Raw genomic sequence first — 24,169 nt, 5'->3', positions numbered from 1 at the left:
TAAAAGGTAGAGGCAAGATACCCGAGCAATACAGAGGGAAGAACAACTAACAAACGTGGTCCAGCAAGTTCCAAAACAAAAACCAAGTAATTGAGAGGACTAGTGCTGTGGCCGTGGGCAAGACAGATCATGCTCATTTTGAGTTTGAAAGGACAAGCAGGAACACCAACGCTTGCAAGATTTTATAGGCAAACTTGAAACAAACTTGAGCTTCTTACAACAGAAATCAAATAGTTTCATTTTCATCATTTTTATGTTTCATTTTTATTTTTTTTTGGTTGGCTGTGGGGCTTGAACTCTGGGCTTGGGTCTGTCTCTGAGCTCCTCAGCTCAAGGCAAATGCTCTACCACTTGAGCCACCACTGGTTTTCTGGTGGTTAAATGGAGATAATGGGGATACAGGTGGATCCATTGCAACAATGAGTCGTTATGTGGAAAATGAACTTTACAACTTTGGGGGGGGGAGGGGGAAGGATGGGAAGGGATGGGAAGGGGAAACAAAGGAGGAGGCTACAATGCTTGATAAGAAATGTACTCATTATCTTGCCCATGTAATTGTAACTCCTATGTACAGTATTTTCACAAAAAATAAAAATAAAAATAAATTTTGGAAATTTTTTTTTAAAAGTCTGAGTTGCTAGGTCATAATATAGCCATGTGATAATCTGACACTAGGCAAAGCTTTGTAGGTGATTGTGAGAATTTTCTCACTGATTTTGCAAGTTGATATGAATTGCTAGTTTATCAAGAGTTGTATTCTTATAAAGTTTTCCCATTTAATTATTTTTAGTGCACACTTAGTGCTCCAAGTTTATGAAATATTAATGGAAACTACATTAATATATCATAGATTTTGTGCATTTCCTTCTATTTTCTCTAGAAAACTAATGAACTTAAAGTATTCAATTATAGGATATTTAAATAGAAATAAACAACTAAATGTAAAGCTCTTGTTTTTTTGTAAGAGAAACCCCCAGGTACCTTGGTTAAATATAATAAAAAAGAGTTCATTTAAAATGGGATTTATGCAGTCAAGCAGGTTTTCATATTTTAATGACATCTAAGACAAAGCAAAAATACATTTAAAACTATATAACCTGAAATCAGAAGAGCAATAAAACAACGTTATTAAAATTTCATTTGAACACATTACTGGAACAATGCTCATAATAGTTTTGGTAATATGTCTCAATGCTCACTGTAATGATACTGAAGTTTGCCAAGTTTAAGAGATTTTTTATTGTGCTAAGCCGAAAATATAACATAGGGCACCTGAATGTATACTTCAAGCCTCTATCATGGTCTTTTGTTATCTTTTATATTTTTCATGGACTTCACCACCAGTATCTCTTCATTCTTGAAAAGTAGGCAGTCCAGAAGGGTGAAAAGGGACAAGTAAAATCATCTGTAATCCTGCCTACAAGTAGGCAGTCCAGAAGGGTGAAAAGGGACAAGTAAAATCATCTGTAATCCTGCCTACAAGTAAGCATCATTAATATTTAATGATGAATGTCTGACCAGTCATTTCCTGGTTTCCTGGATATATAACACATATGTGCACATGCATACACACACAGGCATACACACACGCACACACACACACACACACAACACAAACACGTGCTCACACACACACACAAACACAAACACACAAATTATCCTGGTTGAGACTTTCTGGATGATAACTTCTGCACATGGAATTTTCATTCACTTCATAATATAACAACATCTATTATTAATAATACAAGTTTTTCTAAATCATTAAACTATATAATCACCACATTCATATTGTTACATATTTTATCATTTCTTTAATTTTATAACTGTTATTAATACTGCAACCACACATGCCTTAATATATAAATTTTATGATAATTTTCTTAGGATAAATGCCAAGAAAAAGAATTTCAGTTTCATAGGATTTGAATACTTGAAATATAGTAGATGTAGCTTCCCAATCAAGAGCACATTTTTTAATTCTCCTGAAGTACATATAATACTTCCAATATTAGAAATCTTAGAGAAGTTTCAAATAGAATGTTTTCTTCTCTTTTTTAAAAAAGGATGAATTTTTTTTAAATTTTATTTTTTTTTGTAAAGATGCTGTACAGAGGGGTTACAGTTATGAGTAAGGCAATGAGTACATTTCTTGATGAGCATTGTTACCACCTCCTTTGCTTTTGTTGTTTTTAATGTACTATGTGATTTTTTTTGTTTCTTTTGTATGATCTTCCCCCTAGGGCATATCCCCTGTTGTCACTGTATTGATTTTGGTACCCTGAATCTTGTATATACACTTATCTAATTTGTAGAAGGAAAATGTTGAAACAAGGACACAGGATGACTGACTGCAACAATGATACTCACAAGACACTATGTTGGAATGGTTTCTTACAGTAAGTTGGAAAACTAACATTAGTTTCTAATTGTAGTATCAAGTTACATTTCTCAAACTATGAGACTGAGTGATCTATGGCAGACCTATGTTCATCCCACAGTTTTCTATGTACTTTATTGTACTTTACAGTGGAGTTTAAATAATAACTGTTTACTATATTTTCACATATTAAGTATGTTTTCAATACTTTTCCAGGATATGTTCCATTTAGCTTTCTCCTAGAAAATGAATCTCACTTTCCTTTTCTTTCAGCTCTTATAATCCTTTTCAGAGTAATGTAAAAACTGTTTTTGCTAGTGAATTTCTTGGTGACCATTCACTGATATCTATTCATTTCTATGGCAATACCATGTTGCTAAAATATGTTATTAATGTGAAGAAGATTTTTTAAGGACAGATTACAACTTTAAAATATGTACACATGGGGCTGAGAATGGGGCTTAGTGGTAGAGTACTTGCTTAGCATGTATGAAGCCCTGGGTTTGATTCCTCAGTACCAAATAAACAGAAGCAGGAAGTGGCGCTGTTGCTCAAGTGATAGAGTGCCAGACTTGAGCAAAGAACCTCAGGGACAGTGCTAGGTCCTGAGTTCAAGCCCCAGGACTGGTACAAGACCACACACAGGGGGCTGAGAAGGTAGCTCAGCGGTAGTGTGCAAGCCTTGCAAGCATGAGGCCCTGGGTTCGATTCCTCAGCACCACATAAACAGAAAAAGCCGGAAGTGGCACTGTGGCTCCAGTGGTAGAACGCTAGCCTTGAGCTGAAGAGCTGAGGGACAGTGCCCAGGCCCAGCATTCAGGCCTCATGACCGGCAAAAAAAAAAAAAGAGCTCACACACACACACACACACACACACACACACACACACACACACACACACACACGTGTGTGTATGGATATATATATATATATGTATTACATATAATTAAGTATTAACATTTATCAGATACCTCAAAATTATTTTTAAAAATTATGAATTATTCTAAACACTGATGACCATGTATACTTTCATTTATTTACTACTTCAAACATTTATAAATAGCCTAGTCAAAGAACTGAGAATATTGAAATCAGTAAAGCATTATAAAGGGATAACTTTGACATTAATTTATGAGCATCATTTTCACTTTTAAGAATTCACTGATTATTTTGCTGGCAAATGTCCATTTAGTAAGAGGTATTCTTTTTAATAGCAATCATAGTTATTAAGCCTCAGCTAAATTGTCTCTTCTTTCAAAACCTCTCTTTCCCATTTGAAATATTTTTGGCATTAGTTTGTTATTTCAGAACAATGGAAATGCCCAAATTACTGTAATTTCAAGGTTGAGTGAAAAGAGAAACACTGTATAGAAATAAAAGAACTGATATAAAGCTCACCAACTTAGCTACAAATCCTACTGTGAACAAGGATGAAAACAGAAGTCTGTTTTTATTTTATCATGCTAGAGACAGTATACATTCAAGCAATAAGAACAAAATATTTTTTATTTTTCACCAAGATATATAAAATATGTCATAATACACATTGTAGCTACTTCAATTTTAAACATTCAGAATATTGCCATGGTAAAGAATATTACTTTAAAAAGCCATCCAAGTGAAGGAATATCTTCAGGAGGAGGTGAAAGATAGTTCAGAATTAGACAGATACTTGTCAAAAATTTTATCTCCCTGTTTCAGAACACAGATGGTATCAGTAACAATAAGATCTTGCAGCACAGAATGTTTGGCACAATTTCAACATGGCTATTTATATTTTCTAGTAAAACAATGAGATACTCTCTCCCTATATTGTATGTATAGGAGGAAAGGAAAAATACAAGAAAAAACACTCAGATCATCTTAATTGAGGATAAGGATTCAACTAAAAGGTTAAACTGATACCATGATTCTGGATTTTATTGTTTTAATTTTCTGACATTTGACAGGTAGATCCTTGGCACTGATGTTTTCCCTAACTTATGACCAGGTCTAACACATGAAAAGCTGTTCACCTATTTCTGAATCCTGTTTAGTGACTTCCATTTAATTTGGGCTTGCTATTAGGAGAGAATTCCTATTCACAGATCACTGTTGTAGTCTCTCATTTTAGGCAAGCACACTAGAGTTGGAGCACACAAAGAAGAAAGCAGAAGAATGCAAACAAGAGGGGACACTGAGTCTGAGCACAGCCAGCAATGAGAATAGAGGATAAATAGGAGCGGAAGAAGCACAGAACCTAAACAGAAGAGACAAGATAAACAATAACGAAACAGTAAGCACAAAAAGACTTTGACAAACGGAGCATCCCTTCCTCTCAAATATAGGATTTTATATCACTACAGAAGAAACCTATTTCTCTGGATTTAGGAAGAGTCAACTCTCAGAAAGGCTTGCCAGAAAGAAAGATGTAACTACTTGGAGAAAACTAGTTCTTCTTTTAGTAGTTCATGACAAGCATTATGATGCAGGAAAACAAGGCTTGCTTACAGCATAAGGAAAGTTGGTTGAGTAGAATGGGACATATACTATTAGGTGCTGACCTTAACGACTGAATTCTCTCTTTACCAAATACTGAATCTAATAACCATCCTGTCTTAGCTTCAGTATGTGAGTTACCAAATGGTCTTTACAGGACAAAAAATAAATAAAAATATGTGAATCAGAAAATCAATTGTATCACTAGGATTTACACCAAACCTATGTCATTTCCTATAGTTCTGTATGTTTGGTTACTTCTAGAGTTACCACTAATCTGTGTAGCAAGTTTCTTTGTATGCAATGGGTCATCTCAGCCAAGGACTGGCAGTATTTGGGGACACTTGTATTATATTGAATATATACAGACTTTTCTTATCATTATTGCCTAAATAATATAGTTTCAGATCGTGTTTGTTGCATTTGCATTGTGTTAAGTGCTACAAACATTATAGAGATGATGCAAAGTATACAGGATAGTGCACATGGTCTATATGTGAATACTAAACCACTGAAGTTATCCATGGGCTGCATGGTCCTGCAGCCAATCCCTCACAGATAAGAAAATATGCTGACAGTTGAGAGGATATGACTTGGAAAGACTCTAGCTACACATTCAGCTGTACACACATCTGCATAAGTACACTATCTGTTCCTTCTGAGTACTACTAAAACACCTGACAAAGAAAATGCCATGAAGAGTTCCAACTTACATTCAGTCAGTATGCTCAATTAGACCTGTGTTCTCTCCATCTGAATCTCTTCATTCTTATGGCTATCAATCTTACCATTCCCCAGCAGACTAGGGCTACAATAATCTCATTGGTATCATTGCGTCTCATTTGACTTCCCAATATATCCTTCAAACTTCCAGAACAAAACTAAGCACAGTGGCTCTTGCCTGCAATCCTAGCTATTTGGGAGACAGAGATCATGGGACTGTGATTAAAGGCAAGTCCAAGTACAAAAAGGGGGGAGGCTGGGAAGGGAGGTGAAGGGTAAACAAAAGAGGAGGCTGCAATGCTTGGTAAGAAATGTATGCATTATCCTGCCAATGTAATTGTAACCCCTCTGTACAGTATGTTCTCAAATAAAATAAAATAAAATTTAAAAAAATGGCTGGGTGTGTTACCTGTTACCCCAGATAAAGGAGCAGCACAGTGACTGGGGACAGTAGCATGTGAGTGTCATATTGAACTATGTTAGAAAGCATGAGAAGCCGGTGTGTAGCTAGACTATGCCAGACATAAAGTAAGTCCCTACTTATAAATAACCAATGGAAAAAGTGCTGGAGATTTGGCTTACATGGTAGAATGGCTACCAACAAGTGTGTGACCCTGGGTTCAATCTCCACTTGTGTCAAAATGCCAGAATAAATTCGGAAAATCCTTTTATGGTACAAATAGTCGCCCAAGTCTTTTTTTCCCCTTTGACCTTGTTTAGTTTCCCATTGCTTCAGTGCATAGGGTCACAAGGAGCTGCTTCATGAGTCTTTAGTATATGTTGCAATTTCATGAATTTATGTAGTCCTTATGACATTTCTCTATAAACAGTTTTTTTTCCCTGGGTCAGTTTCTAGTTTTTAGCTATGTTTTCTCTCCTCTCAAAAACCTCCTTTAAACCCCCATGTATCTGAAATGACCATTCTTCTCATGATGGTAAGCATCCAATTCAAATAGAATCCTCATCATAACACTTCCCTAACCAAACTGATCTTATTTTGCAAAATGTAAAATGTTATCTTTTCTTCCACTCCATATCTGATTGGTTAAGCACCTTCAAGTCAGATTTTTCTATTCTGTATGCATATAGAAGGCATAAAAAGACAGATGATTTAGTGTGTGTAACAGCAACGCTTAATTTGAATCTGCTTTAATTCACAATCCAGAAAAGCAACAAGATAAACTAGGAACTCTTCCTGAATTTGCTTGCTCCCACAAAAGGAAATCTTAAATTTAGTCTGTTATGTAAAATTGTTGCTGAATGGCTCATCCTCACTCTTTATGATGAACTCAGAATTACTTCCATCTCCGCTTTCATATTCCAGGGATGCGCAGGTGCTTACTGGACTGGTGAAGGTTTAAAAAAAAATACAGTCATCTGGGATTTGACCAATGAAAAAATATTTCAAAAAGTAGACTTGGCTTGGCTAAATTTTCCAGGGCATTTAATCAAGAAAATAGCTCATGAGTACTATGTGAAACCCAAGTGAATATCTTGAGCTGTGCTTTGCCACATGGAGAAAAAAAAAAGTATCTGTCACCTTCTGGTCCAAAATAGCTTAGAATTTGTCCTAAGATGCAAGGGGATTATGAGCAAAATGCCTTAGAAAATAGTGAAGATTTTCAAAGACCAACATAAGAGTGAAATGGGGCTTATTTTCCTTTAGAAAAGCATTCCCATAACCAAGTGAGAACTCAGGCTTAGAGATCAGAAATAAGGAGTCACCCTATTCCTGCCACTCCATCTTTCTGCCAGTTTCCACAGGTATCTTTTTTAATATACATTTTTATTGTATAGATACCTTACAGAGGGGTTACAGTTACGTGAGTAAGGTAATGAGTACATTTTCTATTGAGCACTGTTACCCCTCCTTTGTTTTTTCCCTATCATCCCCTTCCCTCTCCACCTCCCCAATTCCTCCCTCCCCCCAAAGTTGTAAAGTTCATTTTCAAAATAGTGTCTTGTGCATCTCATTGTCTATTTGCAATGTAACTTAAAACAGCCCTTATAATAAGTATAACCTTCCCAATAAACTAAAGAACTCAATGCAAAAGAAGTAGGAAAAGTCTGTGTCCTGATTGGTCTTGTACAAATTGGATCCTCCATGCTGTCTACAGCAGCTGCCTAGAAAGCTTTGCTCAATGAATGAAGAATAAATTCTGTGAGGTAAAAACATTAAGAAAAACAAATGGAAATTTTCTATAGTTACTATGAATATAATTTGGAAGACATGTTATTTTGAGTATAACTAAGCATGAGGATGATTCTCTGCAGTCCTTCAAGATTTTTAAATAAAATGGAGAAACTAAAAACCTGGACAAGAAATGTTGTCATTAGCAGACGAATTATGCCCAGATGAATTATATTGCTTGTAGTCAATATGTGTTTTGATTTAAGGTTTTGGGCGCTGAACATATAAAGTAATGTGGAAATCAGTTCCTGAACATCTAATTTTCTACCATTTAAAACTGTCCATATTAAGCAGAGCTTCACACATTACCAAGATAGGGCCAATAATGCACCTTCAAGAAATCTTTTATAATCTTGTTCTAAAGCTGTTTAGATTTATAAAAACAAACTTATGGCTATTTATAAAAATGAACTTATGACTATTACTCATTCAATTGAGTTTTTACCTTTTTATATTCATGAACACTTCAAACAGAATCTCTATTATTTCACTATGTTAGTCATAGTGGTATTTAGAAAGGTGATTGATTTTTAAATATAAACTGCACACCTTGGAATTGTATCTTTTCCTAATATCTTGCTTGAGTAAAAAAAAAGTTAAAATTTGAAACTGTTTAGCTACATTCACACAATGACCAAAAATAGTTCTGACATTGCGAAATGCCATCCATCATTCACTTTATTATTAGAGTTTAGGATGAAAGGAGAGATCCTTGGGAAGACTACTATGGGATCTTCAAATCTTTCCGACTTTTATGTTTGCAGTCAGTGAATTTTAGAAATATGAAAGCAACTATTACAGTAGCTTTTAAAAATATCATTTCAAAGATAGGTCATAAAGACAGCAGAATGGTGTGTCAACCGTAGCCACATATGCTATAGAGAAACTTTGAAAATAAATGTGGCAACAATTGTAAGCGTAACCTATAAAAGAAGTGCCCAGAAATCTCTCAGTAAAATAACTCACAATGTATCAAGAAAGCTTTCATTAATGGTACCATGAACATCAGGGAAACAGTCCAGAGAATACATTAGGTATTTTGTATAACTCTACAATGTTGGAATAATTTGTGGTAAAATTCCTATTGTAAGCGCTAATAGACACCTATAGTCAATGTGGTCATTGTTAGTAGCAGAATTTAAATCCAAACAACCTTAAAGATTAAAGACTTGGATATATTTCTTACAACCTTCTAATTTTCCATCTCTAAGTATTATTCCATACACATTAATATGCAGTACTAGGGCCAAAGAAGTATGGTCATAGATCATTTTCAAGTTTATCTCAATTTAATTAACTTTTTCGGAAGAAGAGGTTGCATGCAAAGATCAGTATCCATCAGCTGATGCAGGCATGGTATAGATACAACAAAAGGATAAACGTAAATAGCAATTCTAATTTTGTAAACTGTGATAAAAATGAATTGATAAAAATAAAGCAAAAGAAGAAATGAAACTCAGATGGTACAGAGAACAGAAAGAGCTTAAATACAATCTATGAAATATTTAACTGAATACATACACATTTAAAGCTGAGAAAAAAAAGTAGAAGATGCCTGTCTGTCTGACACACAGGGCAAGGTTGGTAAATAGTGCAATAAATCTACTGGTACAATGGATTTTTATTCTTTGACAGAAAGAAATTTGGAAAGACAATGACTGAACAAACTTTATGCTTTGACTTGCCATACTTCATTGGTATTATGCCAATGGTTTGTGCTAGAAGTTTAGAAACTATTATTTTTAGAAAAAACTATATTAATAACCCTCTTGCCAATGCTATATTACTTTACTACTACTAACATTGCTGTCATATTTTTTAAAAAACATAAAACTGAGTGTTAAATGCATTTAGGTTATCTCCCACAGGCTAAAACTACCTCTCATTTCTCCCTGGCATTGCAGTAAACTAGATTGTTACTTTGGTATCATCCAGATGCTTTGTGGTTCCTTCCTAATATTCAACTATCTTGCAAATTCTTCTGCTCTCTACAAAGCAGAACACACATATGGACACCAATATAATCTTTAATCCTCCCTGAGGCTGTTGGTTTTCAGCTAGAAGTTTGATTTCTAGAATTAGCTTATACATGTGAAGGTCTGTTACAAAATCGGCTCTCAGAGAAGATTTATGTGTCTTGGCAGCTTAGCAAAGAAATCCTCGATTTCAGTGAGATCAACAGAACCATTTTTAGAAAATCACTGCCAGACCTGAAGCTAATTTTCTCTAATTCTACAACATCTGTAAGCCTCGTATGGAAGTCTAGGTTTTAATAAGCCCTGCAGCCTAACAAATGGATAAGGGATGCTTATAGAAAATAAACACAAAACATCATTTGACAGGGAAACCGCAAGATAACATAAAAGAGCAGTATGGGCTTACAGGGTTTAGAATGCATATTGTTTTATTGATGGCTTCTAAGGTTTTATAGCCTAATTCAAAAATAGTAAAAAGACTTGTGGTAGTTTTTTTTTCTTTTAATGTTTTGAAAGGATGTCCAGTAAAACCACTAGATATGTCACCACAGATGCTGACATATCTCAATGGGAAGAAGTGAAAAATAGCAGAAAGGACAGAATAAGATACAACTGAATCTGGGACACAAGTGGGCTACAGAGATGCTGGCAGTGGAATAGATACATATTTCCAAGTCTTAAACTAGAGCCAACTTTCAAGGTTTCTTTCACTTATTACTTCAAAGTGAAATGGAGTGGTTCATCGGCAACCATTATCCCCTTTATAAACCATGTTCATTTACTATCTGATGTCTCTTTGAATGTAATCACTGAAGAGGTTTAAGGTAAAGAACATGAGCATAATATGAACTTTTTGTTCATAATTTCATTGTGACTAAAAAAATACTGGTAGCAATATATGTGTATGCCATCAGCCATATTGTTTTGTAAGAACTGAGAATCTGGGTATAATAAATCCTAAAATAAGTTAGTACTCAGAGTCCTTCACATAGTTTATAATTTAAACTAGCATTATTTTAACATTTTCATATAGCTGCCTACTAAGATATATCCCAGATACGCTTGCTATCAGTAAGGTTTTGTTTTTTAAACCACTAGTAAATAAAGATCATATGCTTTAATGGCAGTCTGCAATTACAGCCAAGGTAAACAAAGCCGGAATCCATGTTTTCTTGTATGGAAGACTGATCATAACAATAGTGTTTTCAAAATGAGTCAGGATTAGTCTGAACATTTTTCCAGGCATAATTTCATATAATATCTCATTCTATTGCTACTATTCTGTGAAGAAAGAAACAGGCTTACAAGCAAACTTGAAGTAACTTACTCAATCTCTCCCAACAGTTAAAGGTGGATGAACAAAAAGGCAAATCCAGTTCTTATATTCCTGAGCTTAAGATTTACATAAGGTGGATGAACAAGAAAATAGGCAAATACAGTTCTTGTATCCTGAGATTAAGGTTTACATTTCTATATCATCTCAGCTCTTTAGATATTTCTGTAACTTGGCACTCACTGCTGAATGAGTCATAATACTTAGTATTATTGTGGCCAATCTGCATTTTACTCAACAGTTGAGCTTCTGAACGACTCCTGCAGTTACACATTTTTTTTTCTCCAAAATGTGTTCTGACATGATCTTTTCTTGGATTTATTAAAAATCGTCAATCCTGACCTCCTAAGTGCTTTTTTTCCATTTCAAACTGTCTGCCTGATATCTCCTCCTGAATATTCAGCCCACAAACAATATGCCTCCACTGAATCTGTCACTATTCCTCACAAGCCGTTATTCCCATTCGAGCTTCTGATTTTGCTCATCTTATTCAGTTACTTTAGGAGGATAGAGATCAGTGCAATATGTCACTGATATGAACTGTGGTGTTATTCAAAATATTCCAACTATCTTCCTTTTTACATGTCTACCTCATTGACTTTGGCTGTGTGATAAATCTTTTTTGAGGGTTAATGAAATGTAAGCAGCCATGATATGTGTCATATCCTAGGGCTCAGTGTCAGTTTCTGCTGATTCTTGCTCTGGCCCTCTATCTCAAGAAGGGATATCCCAAATAGACAAGCCCCTTCCATCTGGATCCAGGAATGCAACTGCAAGCAGTTGAGCCACAGTTGCAAACTCACAGCAAGGCTGTGTGTTGTAAATACACGTTTGTCCTGGTTACTCATTTGCATGAGATATTTGTTGTTAATGTAAATATAGATTCTTTGGATATTCTTACACTGATACCAAGTCAGTTGCAATATCTTCTATATTTATGCAGGTTTGTTTATAGGGCCCTAATTATATTGACTATTACCCACTCGTTATTACTATTTCTAATCCATGATTTTCTCTAGTTTTGGCATTATCAAGACTTTTCCTTAAGTAATATTTAACCATTTTACCTTTCAAGTACCATAAATGATTCTGAAAAGGGCAGAAAAGGAGATAGGAATAAGGAAAAGCAGAAGTTTCAAACACATAAAAAGAAAAAGTTCTCAGAAAATTTAGCAATCAAAATCTGGCATAGTGGCACATATTTCTAATCTCATTTATCCTGGGAGTTAAAAGCTTTCAAGTTCTTTAAAAGTAAAATTTTTTAAAAAAGAAATAAAATAAATGGTTCAAATAATAGAATGTTTGCCTAACATTTGAAATACAATATATTTAGATGCCAGTAGCAGATAAGCCCCCACCCAATAAAATTACAGGAATGTAATTACATGAATATAAAAGATCAAGTGAGAAAAGTAACAAGAATTACCAATAGATTTAACATGTACTTTTTTTGACATTAAGTAAAAGCCATTACTAACTTAATAAGTCAGGATACTGATGGTAGCCATTTATGGTGAATCATGCTTGTAAGGAAGCTAGGTACCCAGGAAGTTGAGATCTGAAGAACACCCTTTGAAGCTGGCCCGGACAGAGAAGTCCTAGAGATTCTTTCTCTGATTAATCAGCAAAAGTGCTAGCCTGGAAACATGGCTCAAGTAGTATAGTGCCAGCTATAAGTGAAAATGCCAAGCCAAAGTATGAGGTCCTGAGTTCAAGCCCATCTCCCAGGATATTGATTATTATATAAGAACAATTCTAAAAGAGTAATAAAGTAAAAGATTAAATGTACTACATTCAAGATGAATGGGAACTGAAGATTTGTTGGTGGTAAAGAGAAAAATAACAAAAATTGGTTTTGAAACTTTTAGGGCAGAGGTGAGCAGAGGAAGAGAGTGGTACCTTAACGTGATACAGAGTTAGGGGTGACTTTTGTCTTCCCTACTTTGCTTAGAGTAAAAGAGAAACTGCAAGATGGTCATGGGCTCATTGGAATAATCTAGTGGAGATTAAAATAACCCTGGGACAATTTAGAAATAATTCACGCTATAGCACAGAACACTGAGGAGAGATGGCATCTGGTATACAAGCTGACACAGAAAATACACAGTGTGTAGCAGGAAGTATGAGGAGGGAGTTTGCAGAGAGTTAGTTTGGGTAATCAAACATGTACTTAGAGTGCTTCCATTTTCTCAGGAAAATAAGCATGCTGAAAAAGGACTGGAGAGTTTAGAAGTTTGAGAAAAAGAAAGGTGTAAACTACTTGTAATAAATATAATGAAAGAGTTAGTGGCAGGGAAATGGAGGATATTACTTGTCCACTTGACATTGATAGTCACGATCTTACCACATATCAGTATTAGTGGTTTTTCTCTTTTCAGAGTCATATTCAGGGCTTTGTTCTGAACCACTAAGCTGCCTTATCAGCTGAGTCTGAGTGATTTCTGGGTTATCACTAGTCCTGTTCAGTCAGATAGGAACATAGGTGAGACTTTAGTAATCAAGTAAGCAAAGGGAGAAAGATAATCGAGTAGAGAAATATCCAAGAAAGGATCTTTAATTTTTATGAATAAATCATAGGAGCTATACCTGAGGAATGAGGAAATAACATGTGTACACATTTCTGACAAATTGGAAAGGGATAATGGAATGTAGGTAGTTGTCAGATGACATTATTCTTATAATGGTGGAAATACAGGGAATAAACTGGAAAAATAGAGGTAATATTTAGAGAAAGAACAACAATCAAACTGTTTGGGTGAAGCATCTGAAGTTTTCATTAGCAAGGGTATGACAGTGGCAGGGTGTGGTCAAGGTAGAATATTGGGCAGTTTCAGTTGGAGGAAGAGGTAACACAATCCTGTGAAGCTATGCTATGAGAATACCATTAACATAATGAATTGCATTAAAATAGCATTAAAAAGTGACCCCAAAATTAGAGCTTAAATGTTGAATACCTCAGGAAGTTAGACATCAAGTTCTTAAAATGGCCATAATAAATATGGATAGCTGACAGATAGAGATGGAAATTAGAGACTTTAATACATGTCCATTGATGGGAGGAGGAGGGGACGGCATGAAAACAGATATTTAAAAGTAGCTAGAGTCCTGGCAACAATGGCTCCCACTTGTAATCCTAGCCCTTGCAATAAACAGGCCAATGCCAGAGTTTTAAGAGAGAAATCTGTTAAAATAGATTAAAAAATAAATGCCAGTGTACCAGAGACAATTAAGAAAATAGACAGCTGAGAGGAGTCTCAAGCTGAGAACATGCCCTTTACTCTTCTTGTGTCATAAGGTCTACATGAATCCTGTTCCCCTCATGAGCCATGCAGTGCTTAGCAGCCAGGCCCATGAGATGTACTTCTGCAGGAAGAAGGATCAAAGCATGATCAAAGTCTCTGCTGCTTTTGACCAGTAAGAATTCTGTGTAGAAGGAAATGCACTCATTACCTTACTCTTGTAACTGTAACCCCTCTGTACAGTATTTTTACAATAAAAACATACAAAAATTAAAGCAAAAAAAGAACTCTGTATAGAAAAGAATATATAGATGACTCTGAAAAAAATAAACTTTATCTTCTCCTACTACAGTATAATGTTATTCAGTTCAAAGAGTTTTAGAGGGGTTATAACAATATATGTAATTGAATATTTTACATATTCACTAAACGAGAGTCATAGCCTAGTATGTTTCTCTCAAAAAACAAACAAACAAGCAAAAATGTCATGGAAAGGAGTTTCAGTGGTAGAATGCTTGTCTTACATGCATGAGGCCTTCGGTTCAATTCCTCAACACCACATAAGCAGAAAAATGCCGGAAGTAGAGTTGAGTCTCAAGTGGTAGAGTGCTAGCTTGAGCTGAAGAACTGAGGGACAGCATCTAGGCCCAGAATTCAGGCCCACGACTGACAAAAAAAACCCAAAAAACAAAAAACACCAAAATTCTGACTTCTCCATATCCTATGTTACTACTTATCTCTTCATACCTGATAATTTGTTATCGAAATACAATTTCTAAAACACATCAAGGTGCCATTTGTGATTTCTAGACAGAATTTTGAATTTGTTGATAGAATTTTGAATGAGCCTATTTGTTATTATTAGATACATGAGTTCAGCTAAATAAACTCATAAAACAAGCAAGTTTGAGACAATTAGATGGTGTTGATTATACCTGCAGCAATGTCTTAATTTTCATAATTAATTCTGCATTGAAGACCACACATACTATTGAATTCTGCAAAACAGAGCACTGTGATAGGAAAAAAAGAGTACAGGCTTCTGGTAATCACAAATATCAATTTGAACATTATTACCTTACCATGAGAAATTGGTCTGATACCTTTGGAAAACTCCAAAATAGCAACCAATCAAAAATTATGATCTATTCTAGATAGAAACTAAAGTATAAAGGGGAAAAGTACAATGTGAAAGTCATCAATACTGACACCCACTGGGTTAATGACTTGCTGTCATTACAATAACAATGGAAGAAAAATGTTAAGAAAAGAAGCCCTTCAAAGTGTGGTAATTGTGCCTCTAAAGCAGAGAACATTTATGCAGGTGAAATTCAAAAGTGAATTTCAAGGTAAAAATTAGTCAAAAGTTAAAGGCTCATGTTCCACAATTCACACACACACACACACACACACACACACACACACACACACACACACACACACACACACACACACACACACACACACACACACACACAAAACTTCTGCCAAAAGTGTTCATATGGATCTGTGGGAGGATCAGTACAAGGGAAAATGCCCGTTCTGTTCCTGTGGCTCCCTGTCAAAGGTGATAGAACAGTCATTTGTATTTTTTAAATACTTGTTTTTTGGCCAGGGCGAGGGTTTAAACATAGAGCCTTGTGTTTGGCAGGCAGGTATTCTACCACTTGAGCCACATCTCCAACCTAGCTTTTAACTGGCTACTCTGAAGACGAGTCTCATAAACTTTTCTTCAGTAGCTGGCTTTGAATCTCAGTCCTTTGGAGCTTAATCTCCTAAATAGGTAGGATTGCAGGAATGATACACAGATACATCATATGACAGCTCAGAAAGATACTTTCGAGTTAACTAATTATTAAATAACTCATTTCTTAAACTATTTTTAGTCTGAAACATGAGATTCAATAATTTCCATATGGGTACATTTTGAGAAACTATTGTCAATGGAATGGATGGGGGAGGAGAGCAGGTTCATAAGGAAATAAAATGTGAACAGAACTCATTTAGCATGATAAATGCATTTATTCTCCATGCTTCAGTTGCCTAATTTGAAAAATGCAGAATAAAATGTCTTCCATTAGGAGCATAATGCACTTGGCCTAGCCTCTGCTATATAGTTAAAGAAATAAAAGTCACCTTCCCCTTTTTACTGCCGTAAGCAATAAGAGTAGGTTTTATTCAATCAGGGAATTAATAAGGAACACCAGGCTGCCTGACCCTCTCTCCAGTGTTCTCATAGACAATGGCTTTACTCAAGATATAAGTACAGTAAAAAGCTCCTCCTACTCTCTAACTAAAGATATTACATGCTTATTTGTTTTCTTATTTACAATGAAGTTTTTGTTGTACAAATAACTTCCAACTAATACTTCTTTAAAAACAAAAGAAATGAATTGTGCCTGGGACTGTATAATATACTTTGTGTACATTATTTTATATGTTCTCTGAGTTTATGAATGTGCAAGAGAGAGAGACAACAGACAGACAGAGAGAGAGAGACAGAGAGATAGATATGTTGGGGATTGAATTCAGGACCCTAAGTATTCTAAGCAAGCTCTCTACTAATGAAATCCATTCCCCAGCCCAAGTCTCACAGACTCTTTATAGTAGTCCAATTTAAGGCAGATTTGGGATATGAAGCTTCCATGTCAAACAACAAATGTCAAGCATTAATGCTTGTTTTTGCTGATAAAAAATGTATCTCTCATGAAAATAATGAGTCAATAATAGTCTGTTAAAAACCTTCAGAGAGGGGCAGCAGCTTCAGGCTTTGTTTTAAAGTATATTTCTTTCAATGTGGGTGACTATGTCCTGATTTTTCCAAAGGCAGCTTCTGGGAGCTAAGGTAGAAATTGAAGTCTTTGCATCTGAAAACTTCACACTGTCCTTTCATTTAAAAATAGAACAGATCACTTTCGGATCCTTGTGCTAGCCCCATCCCCGCACTCAATATCAGACTCGGTGGCGCATCAGCTCTGCAGGTTGTGACAATTTGGGCTAAGGAAACTGTGAAGCTTGCTAACACCAAAGAATGCTCACAGCTGGGGCTTTCAAATACCAGCTTTATTTTACAGACAATGAAGAGTGATGCCTGGACACAGGAGGGTGGTGTGATATATAAGTATTTTCTTGATCTATTTATGGGATTAAGCAGTTAAAACTGTTACAAACTGGCACGAGAGAGTTCCAAATTAATATTTTCCTTATAATTTGATTTTTCCAAATACTGCTGCTCTTTGGCTAAAGTGGCTGAAAGTATTCAGTTGCTTTACTGTGGACCACGTTATCTTCTAGGTGTTTTGTGGAATTGGGGCACTAAGTCTCAGAAGGTTTACCTTCCCATTTCCTCCTTGCTCTTCCATTTTGGCTGTTATCTAGCTTCAGGGCTTCTACAGAGAAACCATGGCTTTTAATTAGCAGGATGCAAAACATGAGATAGAACTCTCATACCTCTTACTTGACATTCTAGTAGGAATTAAGTTTCACAGAGTGGAAGTGCATAAGAATGTTATGGGTTGCACTGTGTACCACCCCAAAATTCACACACACACACACACACACACACACACACACACACACACACACACACACACACACACACACACACACAAAACTTGGACTCATTGCAGTGACCAAATATCCTGTGAATCTCAATGATATTTAGAGTTCTGAGGTTCTAAGGCCTGGGTAATGTAAGACAGTTAAGTACAGGTCCCCAGAATTGAGCGCAGAATGGTGTCTGGTTCTCTGCATGTTATATTATTACATAAGGTATGACAGTATTATATAAGTTAATTCTAACAGACCATTTCCTAAATTCTAGGGAATGTAGAAGAAGGTGATTCACCAGGAAGTTAGGTAGCTCTGAAAATTTGAGAGAAATTCAATGTTCACTCAAAAGCCTGCAATGGTGAGCAGAGCTGGCTGGGAACAGAATGGAGAGCAAACAGTATTGCTTTTTCCCTAATATTTTTTTTTTGGGGGGGACCGGTCCTGGGGCCTGAACTCTAGGTCTGGGTGCTGTCCCTCAGCTCTTCAGCTCAAGGCTAGCACTCTACCATGAGAGCCACAGCGCCACTTCTGGCTTTTTTCTTTTTGCTTATGTGGTGCTGAGGAATCGAACCCAGGGCCTCGAGCATGCAAGGCAAGCGCTCTACCACTGAGCCACCTTCCCAACCCCTTTTTCCCTAATATTTTTAACTGAATTCTTTCTACTTACAAAACTGAAAGCAAAAAAGGCACGGCATTATATTTAACTTCCCTGTTTCCATCTCATCCTATTAACATTTTTTGTGCTTGCTTTTAATTTTTATAGAAAACTAGTGAGTTAATAAAGGAAATAACTTATGATACAGAAAGAGATTGATTCTATAATTAAGCTGCAACAAACCAATGAAATATTACAGAGTACACAGTTTAGTGACAAGCAGAATGAACCTGACTTCTGTGATAAGTTGTCTGCCATCTTAAGAGAAATTACTGACTTTGATTTTTTTTTTCCAGTTTGGAATAGGCGTGGGAAAAGTAAAGGTCTCCCACCTCTATAGGTGACACCCTAAATGGTTTCAGCAGCATTTTCTATGGTTTGTTTTTAATGGCAACAAAATTATCTGCACATTGCTAACAACTGTAGATTTGGGTATTTGCTCTGAAAAGCATGGACCCAGACTTCTTTTCACATATGAAGAGTAACAACCACTAATAATCTAAGTTACATGTAAACTCATAATAACCCTCACTGCATTTTTCTAAGCCTTTTCATCTGCCATAATTTCAGTCTTTGAATTGTAGTCTCACAGATCAAAATAGTCCACTAGGGAATTTAATTCAAGTACAGTACTTTCTCTGAGATAAATGGTGACATTTCTGAAAGTCATGAGTAAACATGCAAAGATTAGATTTAAAAATAATAAACAGTTACATCCATGCATATGAAATATCTGGAAAAGGAAAACACTTAATGCCATGAGGTACATAAGTAGTAGCCACGGCTGAGTGGAATGGTGGGACAGGAGGAAGATGGGCATGAGGCTTCTACTTGGGCCTGAATGAATGCTATAAAACTGGTTGTGAACCAGGGGCTGGTGGCTCACGCCTGTAATCCTAGCTACTCAGGAGGCTGAGATCTGAGGATTATGGTTCAAAGCCAGCCTGGGCAGGAAAACGGTGAGACTCTGATCTCCAATAAACCACCAGAAAACCAGAAGTGGCATTGTAGCTCAAGTGGTAGAGCGCTAGCCTTGAGCTGAAGAGTTCAGGGACAGGCCTAGAGTTCAAGCTCCACGAACAACAAAAACAAACAAACTAGATTATGGCAATGCTGGGAATACGTTGGAAATCAGCTTTGTACTCTTAATGCAGGTCACTTTCGTTATAGGAATTAGATTTCAACTGAGCCTTTATTAATCTAATTAGATTTTCCATAATCTCTGCAAGACTTCCATATTATCTTCAAAACTTGTATCAGCATTCAGTGATAATCCTAACAATCTTCTCAATGCCTAGCCAGCACATACCATTTTCATTCTCAGTGATAATTTAACCTCCACTTTACAAAGAAAGTAAAATGATATCTCCTAAGTATTTCCCCCCAAAACTCCACACTAATGTTGATAATATGCTTTATGTTTCACAGGAAGAACTATCTCTTCTCTCAGCCAACTATCATATTTGCTTGTAACCTTAGTCCTTGTTCTAATCCATTTTTCCTTCCTGCCTTCCTTCCTTCACTTCTTTCTTTTCCTTTCTGTATCTATCCCCTTTCCTTCTTTCCCTTCTCCCTCCCTTTCTATTTTCTTTCTTTCCTTCATTACAAACACCATCAACTGAGTGGCTTTTGGATACCCATATATTTCCCCCTTCACACCTGGTGGCTAGGATGTCATAAGTTAAGCAACCTGTATATTGGGTGTCTGCTGAGGTCTTATCTCTCTGGCTGCCATCATTCTTCTATAACCTCACACGTGGAAGGGGCTCAGGTGCTCCCTGGGCAGGTGTCTTCATGGCTACCAAATCCATTACTAAGAGTTATGTTCTTATAATCACCTCCCTAATCCAACCACCGAGGATTATCACAGTGGGAGTGAGGTTTCAACTTGTGACATGAGTGATTAGTGTACATATGAAATATACAGCAGTCCCATAGTCTCTATAGATGTTTCTATCTCCAGCATTACTCCATCTCTCTAGGAATTTACTTTGTACGATTGCTAAAATTCTATTTCCCCAAACAAAATGAGGTAAATCTGAATGCAATAACCATTTTTCTACCCATGTGTTCACTCCTCTGACCTCTCGCCCTGCCTTTACTGCTACTTTCATGAAGATCACCTCTCTTGCCTCCTTTGCTGCCACCTGTTAAGCTTCCATTTTTCTCTTCATCATTTCACGACTTCATTGAAACACTAAGCAGAAACTAGTTGCCAACGTTCACTTTTCTGTGGCATTTGACATTGTTCTCCACCTCCACATTTCTCCATTCCCCAAAACTCAGCCCTCCTTGGGCCTCAATTTTAGAGCAGTGTTCTCTGTCCCAATTCTTCAAGTGGCTGTATTTCCTCAGTCCATTGTCCACGGTTCATGCCCAGGGTGTGTTTTGTATGGCCCATATTAATTCAGAAAGTGATTAAACACAACTTAATTAGTTGCTGCCAAAAATATACCTCAGCCAAGCCCGAGGCTATAGCCAGGCATGTTGTGTCTGGAAGACTAACTATAAATCTGTGCTTTCCTGGATTATAAAAAGCTTAGAGAAGTGGTTCCCAGGTTCCTCTACCTTACAAACATTGGGCAATATCTCTTGCCTGGCTGATATCATTCTACTCTAAATAGGTAGCATTCTCACCTGAGAGATTTTCTATAAATTTTCCAAAATGAAGAAATTACTACTTAGTTTCATGTTATTTCTGTTTTTCTTTATTATGCATTTATTTATCTTTTTTGTGTGCCACTTACTCAAGGCTAGTACTCTACCACTTACAGCTTCTTGATGGCTAATTGAAGATAAGAGACTCATGGACTTTCTTGACTAGGCTGATTTGAGCCACAATCCTCAGATCTAAGCCTTCTGTCTAGCTATGAAAACAGATGTGTCACTAGCATTACAGGCAAACAGTTTTTACTATTTAGCTATAAGATCTGTTCCAACAAGCCACGATTTGACCTAATTTACAGATAGTGCCACCAGGAGAAGATCAGATGATAAAACATAGCTAATAAAGTATATACAAACTTCAAATGATCATCTTTTATGTTTCAATGTACATGTTCTTTGTTAGATTCTAGTGTGCTTGGCATTTATTTAGTCATTTCCAGATGGTGCTTCTTGTACATATGAATCTGATCATTATGTACATTATTATTCCGATCAAAAGCTTAGATAGCTGGACTCCAACACCAGAATTTCTGATTCTGTGAGTTTTAGACGGGCCTGAGAACTTGTATTCCTAATATATCTCAAGTGTTTCTATGAGTTCAGGTACTACACAAGGAGAACCCTTTTTTGGTAGCACCTAGCTTATTCAATGCTCATTGCTCATTTGTATTTCTTTTTAAAAATATAATTGCATTGTTATCATTAAGTTGTTTTGCAGGGAGGTTACCATTTCATAAGTAAGATAATGAGTACATTTACTTTTCGGACAATTTTCCCCAGTTTTCCACTTCCAACCCTCCCCACAATTTAGAGTTCATTTTCCACACAGTGTATGCTGAATTGCATGGTTGCATTTGTTCACTTTTCCTCCAGCCCTTTCTACACTACCCTTTTCTCTCCAAAAAATGAAAAGAAATCAAACCAATGTTCATATTACTTTGGCTTGAGGTTCCAGACCCCAGCCTTACAAGAAGCATAGGATATCCCAGTTATTTCCCAACTAAAGCCTTCTTTGGGCTGATTCCTAGGATCTGCCATCACAGCCTCATTTACCAAAGATAAGCAGATATCCTGCCGTTCACTGTTTCCACTGTCATGTAACAATGTACAAGTCATCAGTTTCAAAAAGTAGCCTAGCTTTGGGTTTCTCCCTCTGGATGTGCGGCTTCTTGTTTTTCCAATAGCCTATTACCTTTCCTTTGGAATGTTCTTGCTGTATTTGGGCTCATTCCTGACCTCATTTTATTTGTTTCCCAATTAGTCCATTCTGCAAGCCTAAATAAGTATGTATCTGTAATGAACAGCTAGCCTATATTCATCCATTTGTTCATTCCCAACTCTCGACTTCCCTAACATTTCTGCATGTGATGGATACAATAAGCATTCGGCACTCATAGGCAGACCATGAAGGCAGAGAGATAGTCTAATCTATTCCAGAAACACCTCTTCTATGAATTCATAGTAAGGAAATAGATAATTCCTTGTTTCTCGAAAGAGAATTCTGACTGAAAAAGGAACAAAATTATGTTAAGAATATACTTTAAAACATTAATGCATAAAGAAAATATTCTCAAATATTGATGGTTCTGATAAAATAAGCAGAATAATTTCCACCAAGTAATAATTAAATACGTGTAGTACACACACACACACACACACACACACACACGTGCACACACACCTTTAAGCAATTTGAGAGAATAGAGTAGAAAATACCATAAAGTAAGAATTTTATATTTTCAATAAAACGGTGAAGAAACACATGCAGTTTATTATATCTGATGGTTTATATTATATTTTCATTTTTATATCATTAGCCTCCAGGTAAATTTAAGGGTAATATGAATTGAAAATAGCTTCATTCAAGTAAGAAAAATTATTCCAAGCTTACAAGCTTGTTTTGAGTGATACCCAGTTTTTTGGCGGTGCTGGGGATTAAACTCGAGCCTTATGCTCTGAGTTATGCTACCTGTTCTACTCTTTTTCTATCTGCTGAGCTATACCTTATCTCATTTTGGCTGTGTGTGTGTGCACACGCGTGTACACACATGTGTGTGTGCATGCATGTGTGTGTATGTGTGCCAATACTAGATCTTGAATTCAGAGCCTGTCCATCATCCCTTGGCTTTTATGCTTAAGGCTGACACTCTAACACTTGAATCTTAGCATCTCTTCCAGCTTTTTGGTAGACTTTCCTGCATGGGCCAGCTTTGAATTGTGGCCTTCAGATATCAGCCTCGTGAGTAGCTAAGATTATAGGTGTCAACCATCTCTGCCTGGGGTGCATTAGCTTTTGAATAGAGTCTCAACTGTATGCCCAGTCCAGCCTTGACTGCAATGTACCTATTTATACTTCCTACCTAGCTAGCATGATGTGCACCTACTACCTTGTACAGCTATTTCTTTTAATTGAGACAGGGTCTCAGGTTTATGATTGATAGTTTTAAATATTATGATCCTCCTAGACTTACTTTCATGTTAGCTAGGATTACAGGCATGAACCTGGGCTCCGATAATGTAACAGCTTTTTTTGGCATTGCATATGCAAAATTGTCATATGAATGAAATCCCTAGTTTAAAAAATATTTCAAAAAGTGAATTATATCAAAACCAACAGCCAACTCTTGTTGTTCAGTTTTGTTCAGTTCTTTTGGTTATGAAATTACCGTATGTATTCCTCACCATCACAGAATTACCTGTCTGCATCCACGGTGACATCATGCACGCCTCTCTGAATGACATCCCTAGAAGTTGCGGTGTCTGGTAATCGGTTCAGACTTCTTGTATACAGGTTAAGCCCTCCATCTGTCATGTATCTGAAAACAGATGCCTCATTAATCAACTGAAAATCAAATTACCTCATCAGTATGATTTTCCTCAATAAACAATTTTCTTCAACTGCTCGGGAAATTTTGTGAAGATACTTTCTTTACAAATATTCTTGTGAGGAAGAAGCAAATGTCTTTCAATGTTATTTG

The 24,169-nt window shown here is 36.3% G+C and overlaps 1 protein-coding gene across 10 annotated transcripts in view; it reads right to left on the bottom strand.

Annotated features, from left to right (window-relative positions):
* Positions 1-24,169, bottom strand: part of Nav3 (neuron navigator 3) — a 660,839-nt gene that overhangs the window by 92,959 nt on the left and 543,711 nt on the right. For all 10 annotated transcript variants that reach the window (XM_069989107.1, XM_069989142.1, XM_069989115.1 and 7 more), the window contains one exon: positions 23,888-24,007. In XM_069989107.1, coding sequence (XP_069845208.1) covers positions 23,888-24,007 — 120 coding nt within the window. The remainder of the gene's footprint in view (positions 1-23,887; positions 24,008-24,169) is intronic.

Source organism: Dipodomys merriami, unplaced genomic scaffold (genome assembly GCF_024711535.1).
Source record: "Dipodomys merriami isolate MVZ:Mamm:240054 unplaced genomic scaffold, mDipMer1.0.p SCAF_10, whole genome shotgun sequence".
Lineage (NCBI taxonomy): Eukaryota > Metazoa > Chordata > Mammalia > Rodentia > Heteromyidae > Dipodomys > Dipodomys merriami.
The sequence above is the reverse complement of the archived record's forward strand: the minus strand, read 5'-3'. Positions and strand labels throughout refer to the sequence as shown.